The 8,160-nt window shown below is 36.4% G+C and overlaps 1 protein-coding gene across 18 annotated transcripts in view; it reads left to right on the top strand.

Annotated features, from left to right (window-relative positions):
• The window catches only part of ZMYM1 (zinc finger MYM-type containing 1), a 33,703-nt gene extending 26,462 nt beyond the window's left edge, over positions 1 to 7,241 (top strand). For 9 of the 18 annotated variants that reach the window (XM_084963854.1, XM_084963849.1, XM_084963852.1 and 6 more), the window contains 4 exons: positions 1,526 to 1,679; positions 2,492 to 2,629; positions 2,801 to 2,838; positions 3,940 to 7,241. In XM_084963854.1, coding sequence (XP_084819980.1) covers positions 1,526 to 1,679; positions 2,492 to 2,629; positions 2,801 to 2,838; positions 3,940 to 6,261 — 2,652 coding nt within the window. In that variant the 3' untranslated portion in view covers positions 6,262 to 7,241. Of the gene's footprint in view, positions 1 to 1,525; positions 1,680 to 2,491; positions 2,630 to 2,800; positions 3,221 to 3,680 lie in introns of all 18 variants that reach the window. The other 9 variants (XM_084963863.1, XM_084963858.1, XM_084963862.1 and 6 more) reach the window with 2 other exon arrangements.
• The last annotated feature ends 919 nt before the right edge of the window (positions 7,242 to 8,160 follow it).

Consider the following 8,160-nt stretch of genomic DNA (forward strand, 5'->3'; position numbering starts at 1 on the left):
TTATTACACTATAATTTTTTAGTTAATGTTAAATATTGGTGAGTTGTTATATTTCTGAAAATGTCAAAATTCATACTAATAAATATGTACTTTTATTTGACAAATATAATTACTGTGACAAAAAATAGTAATTTTCAGAAAATTACCCTGCTTTTTGTATCATTGTTCCTTTGCCAGTATCCCTTTCTTTCACAGAAAATCTGTATTCACAATGTACTGTGTTCTATACCTCCACTGCTTGTATGCTGCTTTCTTTTTTTTTCTTTTTTTTTTTTTTGTTTTTTTTGTTGTTGTTGTTGTTGTTGTTGCTATGTCTTGGGCCGCTCCCGCGGCATATGGAGGTTCCCAGGCTAGGGGTCAAATCGGAGCTGTAGCCACCGGCCTATGCCAGAGCCACAGCAACGCGGGATCCGAGCCGCGTCTGCAACCTACACCACAGCTCACGGCAACGCCGGATCGTTAACCCACTGAACAAGGGCAGGGACCGAACCCGCAACCTCATGGTTCCTAGTCGGATTCGTTAACCACTGCGCCACGATGGGAACTCCGTGCTGCTTTCTTAAAATGTGCTTGCAATGTTTACCTAAAGTTAGCCTAGAAAACAGTGATTTCAGGACTTCCGTCGTGGCGCACTGGAAACAAATCCGACTAGGAACCATGAGGTTGCAGCTTCGATCCCTGGCCTCGCTCAGAGGGTTAAGGATCCAGCGAGGCTGTGGTGGAGGCTGGCGGCTACAGCTCAGATTAGACCCCTAGCCTGGGAACCTCCATATGCTGCGGGGGCGTCCCTAAAAAGACAAAAGACAAAAAGAGACAAAAAGAAAACAGTGATTTCCCACAGTATCTTGTAATATGTGTTAGGCAGACCTCTTTGGCTCCTCCTTAGCACCAGTAGAAGGCTTTCTTAAGTTGATGCTCAAGTTGGCATTGAGGAAAGATCTATAAGACTTTCGTTCATTTATCCAGTTGGCTTTGGTTGCCTGGGATGATGAGAATCTTTTATGACTACTTTCTTCATTGTATTACGATTGCTATTAATCTATCTATCTGACAAGTACTACAAATCGACAAATAGTTCTCTAGCATTGATTTTCCTTCATTTTAGTCTTTACAAATCTACAAGTGCCTTTTTTTCTGGTTTTGGTTTTTTTGTTTGTTTTTGATTTTTGATTTTTAGGGCCCACCCATTGCCTATGGAAGTTCTCAGACTAGGAGTTGAATCAGAGCTACAGCTCCTGTCCCACGCCACAGCCACAGCAACTCGGGATCCTAGCCTCATCTGTGACCTACACTGCAGCTCACAGCAATGCCAGGTCCCTGACCCACTAAGCAAGGCCAGGGATTCAACCTACACTATCATGGATTCATTTCTGCTGCACCACAGTGGGAACTCCCTTTTTCTGGTTTTTAAGGAAGTGCAAAAATATAACTTCATTGTTGTTATTAATAATATTTCAAATAAGAGGGATGGTAGTGGGTATATGTCATATACTAGGAATATAAATATTATTTTACTTTCTGACAGAAACCAGCCAAAACACTTATATCTGTTGTTTGCAAATCATTGAAGTCCTCAGATGAAATAATTGAGACTACCAATGACCTGGGGAAGACAGAGCTTTTCTGTTCTATTAATTGTTTCTCCACTTATAGTAAAACTAAGATGGACTCTTCTACAGGTAATACTTGTTTATCAGTTATCAAAGATTTAGTTTAAAAGTCAAAATAATCTAAAACTTGTTTCTAAGAAATGTTTTCCAGTATTTTTGCATAAAAGGAAGACTACTTCACCACCAGAAATTTAATATTTATTTGTAAAGATTGTTGTATTGGAATATAGAATCTTCTCTTTAGCCCCGCTTTATAAAAATGAGTCTATTCGATTACATTTTTCACATGAAGTAGAGTTAGTTGGAAATTCCTTGATGTTCACTAATAGACAAAGCCAGATAATTCAGGGCCAACTATATATTCCATCAAATAGCCTCATGTAGGAGCAGTCGTTCTAATAATTACATGGACAGTGGAGTGAATGATTCCTCTGAGGCTTGTCCATCATGCATATTGGCTTATAGAAATCTCTCCAGTAGGAACTTAGATACCACCTAGCTCCATTTGTATTGAGAAAGATGAATCCTGAAAGAGTTACAAATGATATTCATTAGGGGATTCTATAGAATCTCTTTTCTGTTCTTCATGGGTAATATCTCAGTAAAGATTTGTGTGACATTTTAAGTGAATAGAATGAAAGAACTGAGAAATTGTGTGCAAAGGTGAAAGATAAAATGGTGGGAAATGTAAATTATCAGTATAAATGTTATCCTAAAGAACCTGGCTATCCCTAAACCCTAATAAAAATTACTCTAATACCCAGCAGTACTTAAAGCTATCAGATATTGGCAGTATTTGTTGAAACACTTGTTATTAAACAGTACTTTCTGATGAATTGATTCTGCCTAATTTATAAGAAATTTTTAAATTGTTTTATCAGTAAATGTTCCCATGGTGCATGATGCTTCAATGGATCTCCTTTCTCCAAAGAAAGATACAACTCCAGTTATAAGCAATATAATGTCATTGGCAGATACTCATGATACCCTGCCCATCATGAACGCTGATGTATTACAAGGTAAAAATTGATGTGAAGATGTCTGACATACAGTTTTCCCATACTTGATTAGAATATAGAATCTCTCTTTTAAGTTTTCTTTTGTTGCCTAATATGAAATAAGCAATTATACTTAATGATGCTATTTTATAGATTGGTATAAGACCTTGAATTACTGCTTTATTTTAACAGGTACAGTTTCTTCAGTAACAGCAAATGTCATTTCGGATGTAAGTTTTATTCTTACTGTTTTTGCTCTGTCTCTTCTTTTTTTTTTTTTTTTTTTTTATTTTTTTCTCTTTTTGGCTGTGCTTGCAATATGTGGAAGTTCCCTGGGCCCAGGATTGAACCTACACCACAGCAGCAACCTGAGCCACTATGGTGACAACACTGGATCCTTAACCCACTAGGCCACTGGGGGACTCACAGTCTCTTTTAACTTTTCCTTTTCTTAAACGTACTCTGTGTGTGTGTGTGTGAGAGTGAGCATATTCATTCCTGTCTCAATGTACAGCAATAAACTTTTTTTTTTCTTTTTCTTTTTCTTTTTTTTTTTTTTTTTTTTTCTTTTCGCTTTTTAGGGCCACACCTGCAGCATATGGAAGTTCCCAGGCTAGGGGTTGAATTGGAGCCTCACCTGCAGCCACAGCCACAGCAGTGCTGGATCCCAGCTGGGTCTGCAATCTACACCACAGCTCACGACAAAGCTTAACCCACTGAGTGGGGCCAGGGGTCAAAACCGAATCCTCATGGTTACTAGTTGAGTTCGTTACTGCCGAGTCATGATGGGAACTCCCAGTAAACACCTTTTTGTATTCACATTCAGCTTCTGAAATCTCAAGTTTGACATGAAATTATTAATAAGAATACTAAATTATATATAATTGCTAGTGTTTCCCCCTATTGGAGCTCATACTATAACTACTATCATCTATTGATTTTGTTATTAGAATGGATGTGTTTGATTTTTTTTTTTTTTTTTTTTTTTGTCTTTTGTCTTTTTGTTGTTGTTGTTGTTGTTGTTATTGTTGCTATTTCTTGGGCCGCTCCCGCGGCATATGGAGGTTCCCAGGCTAGGGGTTGAATCGGAGCTGTAGCCACCGGCCTACACCAGAGCCACAGCAATGCGGGATCCGAGCCGTGTCTGCAACCTACACCACAGCTCACGGCAACGCCGGATCGTTAACCCACTGAGCAAGGGCAGGGACCGAACCCGCAACCTCATGGTTCCTAGTCGGATTCGTTAACCACTGCGCCACGACGGGAACTCCATGTTTGATATTTTAATTTATTATTTGAAAACTGTTAAATGTTATCATTCTTCTCCCAAGATTTCTAAGATTTCACCCTGTGAATCAAGTAATGGTGTTGCTGATGTGGAGCAGCCAAGCCTTTCACCATCTTCATCAGTACTTGGTCAGCACACAGTTGGCTCCAGTACAGAAGTACAAAAAGATCATGTGTCAAACCAAGATGCTACATACAATATGAAATCTATGAAAATAAGCGATGGACTATGTCATCCAAAATTTACATCCAAAGTACAAAAAGTTAAAGGTAAATCACGAAGTATTAAAAAATCTTGGTGTTCAAATTTTCAGCAATTAGAAAACAGTATTAAAAAGGATGTGATATTCTGTTATTCGTGCCATTTGTTCTGCCAGAAAATTTTTAGCTGTAGAGGAGAATCATTTGCAGCCCAAGGAATTTCCAGTTGGAAAAAAGCTCTGGAAAAATTTAGAAAGCATGAAAAAAGTGAAATGCATTTGAAGTCATTGCAGTTTTGGAAGGAACACCAGTTTTGTGAAGAAGTTGTTAGTGATGAAGCTGTTAATGACAGTTTATCTAAACATTCGAAACAGATTGATGGAAATAAAAAATACCTAAAGCTTATAATTGAAAATATTTTATTTCTTGGAAAGCAGTGTTTACTTATAAGAGGAAATGACCAGTCTATTTCATCTGTGAATAAAGGCAATTTTTTAGAATTGTTAGAAATTCGAGCAAAAGATAAAGGAGAACAGGTATTTCAACTTATGAATTCGCAAGTTGACTTCTATAATAGTACACAAATTCAAAATGATATTATTGAAATAATAAAGAGTGAAATGTTGCAAGATATTGTGAATGAGATCAATGTCTCCTCAGCTTTTTCAATAATATGTGATGAGATAACTGATAGTGCCACTAAAGGGCAGCTCTCAATTTGTGTAAGGTACCCACAAAAAACATCAAAAACTATATTAATTAAAGAAAGATTTTTGGGCTTCATGGATTTTGAAGAGAAGACTGGGACTAGCTTACATGGGACTATTAAAACTTACCTGCAGCAAATTGGAATTGATTTGAATAAAATACGAGGCCAGGCATATGATAGTACCAGTAATTGGAGGGAGAAATTTAATAAAATTGCAGCAGAATTCAAGAAGGAAGAGCCAAGAGCTTTGTACTTACATTGTTATGCACATTTTTTGGATTTAGCGGTGATTAGATTTTGTAAAGAAGTAAAAGAGCTCCGAAGCGCTCTAAATACTCTCAGTTCTTTGTTCAACACTATTCATATGTCTAGGGAAATGTCTGCACATTTTCGAAACATTTATAAACTAAGTCAAAACAAAACATGCAAGAAAGATACCTCGCAATCATGTTGGACAGTCCGTGATCGTACATTACTGTCTGTGATTGAGGGTCTTCCAGAGATCATTGAAACACTGGAAGTTCTGTCAAGCCATTCTTCAAACACAAGTTCAGCTGATGAATTGAGTGGTTTGTTGGCATTGGTTTCCAAATTTGAATTTATCTTTTGTTTGAAATTTCTTTATCGAGTACTAAGTGTTACAGGAATTCTTTCTAAGGAGCTTCAAAGTGAAACCATAGACATTTTTTCTTTGTCTTCAAAAATAGAAGCAATCTTGGAATGTTTATCATCTGAAAGAAATGATAACTATTTCAAAACTCTCTGGAATGGAGCAGAAGAAATTTGTCAAAAAATAACTTGTAAAGGTTTTGAGGTTGAAAGACCTTCATTTCAGAAAAGAAAAAAACTTAAGAAAACAGTAGATCTTGGCAATTCAGAGTGCACGTTTTTTCCTGCCTCAACAGAAGAACAATATAAAATTAGCATTTATTACCAAGGCTTGGATACTATATTACAAAATTTAAAATTGTGTTTTTCAGAATTTGATTACTGTAAGATGAAGCAAATTTCAGAACTGTTATTTAAATGGAATGAACCATTAAATGAAGCAGCAGCCAAAGATGTCCAAGAATTTTATAAACTTGATGCAGACATCATCCCAGAACTTAGATTTTATCGGCAATATGCAAAGCTCAACTTTGTCCTAGAGTATGATTGTATCAACTTCAGCAATCTTGGTTATTTGTTTATTCAGCATGGTCTTCACAATAATATTCCTTGCATATCAGAGCTATTATATACTGCTTTGTCTTGGCCAGTTATTTCAGCAAGTGTTGAAAATTCATTTTCTATACTGGCTCGTCTTAAAACATATTTATGTCATACCAGGGGACAAGAAAAGCTTAGTGGCTTGGCCCTAATGGCTGTTGAGCAGGAATTAGTAAGTAAACTGATGGAGCCTGAAAGACTCAATGAAATTGTGGAAAAATTTATCCTTCAGGTGAAAGAAATATAATAGTCTCTAACTTGAATTTATGTTAAAGAATTTTTCTTTTGGATATTGCAGTTTTTATTTCAGTTTTTCTGTCTTATAAGAAAAATCAGAACATGTAATATTCACTAGGTTCAAAATTCATGACACAGTGATGTACAGTGAAATGTCTCCTTCTCTTAATACCCAGTTCCTACTCCCAGAAGTATTACCTGTTTTTTAAATATCCTTCTGGAGATACTTATTCAATGTACTCTGCAGTGCACACTGTTTAACTTGCCTTTTTCACTTAACATATTTTTGAGATTGTGCCATATTTGTACCTAAAGAATTTCTTGATTCTTTTTTTTACAACTGCATGAGATTTAATTCTATGAATATATCATAATATATTAGAGCAGCCCTGTAGTTCCCTTGTGGCAGAGCAGGTTAAGTATCCAGCACTGTCACTATAGCTTCCTGGGTCTCTGCTGTGGCACAGGTTGGATTCTTGGCCTGGAATTTCTATATGCTGCAGGTGTGGCCAAAAGAACAGAAAAATATTGGAGTAGTCCCTACTGATAGACATTTTAATTCTTTCTAATCTTCTAGTGTTACAAATAATGCTGCATTTAATAACCAGTACATAGGTCATATTGCACATGAGTGAATTGCTATAAGATAAAACTTTAAATTGGAATTATTAGGTCAGAAGATTTTTGCATTTTTTATTTGATATATTAACAAATTGCTTTCTACAAGGATTATGCCAGTTTATAGTCCTATCAACAATGTGTAACAGTGCCTGTTTCTTTGAATCTTGATAAAGTGTTAACAAACATTTTGATCTTTGCCAATCTGTTAGTTGAATAATGGTATGGTATGTTAATCTCTGCAGAGATTAAATCACAGTGGAATTTTTTTATTTTCACTTAAGAATAAGGTTGAATATCTGCTTGAGCCATTTGTATTTCCTTTTCTGTGAAATCTCACATTTAAACATTAAAAATCTAAATATTGCTGTATTTTTGGTTGATACAATAGCTTGATGACATAATAGGAATTCTTAATGTACTTTATTAAATTATGACTATTTTCAAATAATTCTGAAAAAAATGACTCTTTTTCTATCTTTATACTTCAGAAGAGTTTAGATAACAAAAGAAATGTGTTCCTCTAAGACTTGAAAGAATTTAGTGGTAGATATATCTGAGCCTGGGTTGTTTTTTGTTTTTTTGTTTTTTTTCCAAGAATATTTCTCCGCCACTTTTCTCTTGCTATTTCTTTTTCTCATCAGTTTTACTTTGTTTTGTGGGGGGTGAGGGGGTTGTTTTGGTTTTTAGGTTTTTTTGGCCATGCCTGCAGCATGCAAAACTTCCTGGACCAGGGATTGGACCCATGCCACAGCAGTGACCTTAGCCCATAGCAGTGCCTACAACAGACGCTTAACCCACCAGCTGCCGGGGAACTCCTCTCTCATCAGGTTTTGTGGGGTTTTTTTGTTTTTTTTGGTCCTTTTGCCATTTCTTTTTTTTTTTTCCCACTGTACAGCAAGGGGGTCAGGTTATCCTTACATGTATACATTGCAATTACAGTTTTTTCCCCCACCCTTTCTTCTGTTGCAACATGAGTATCTAGACATAGTTCTCAATGCTATTCAGCAGGATCTCCTTGTAAATCTATTCTAGGTTGTGTCTGATAAGCCCAAGCTCCCGATCCCTCCCACTCCCTCCCCCTCCCATCAGGCAACCACAAGTCTCTTCTCCAAGTCCATGATTTTCTTTTCTGAGGAGATGTTCATTTGTGCTGGATATTAGATTCCAGTTATAAGTGATATCATATGGTATTTGTCTTTGTCTTTCTGGCTCATTTCACTCAGTAGGAGATTCTCTAGTTCCATTCATGTTGCTGCAAATGGCATTATGTCATTCTTTTTTAAGGCTG

The sequence above is a fragment of the Sus scrofa genome, chromosome 6, assembly GCF_054392235.1.
Source record: "Sus scrofa isolate SSC_HxYL_T2T_F1_AM1 chromosome 6, Sscrofa_HxYL_maternal_Yorkshire_Landrace_v2.0, whole genome shotgun sequence".
Taxonomy (NCBI): Eukaryota; Metazoa; Chordata; class Mammalia; order Artiodactyla; family Suidae; genus Sus; species Sus scrofa.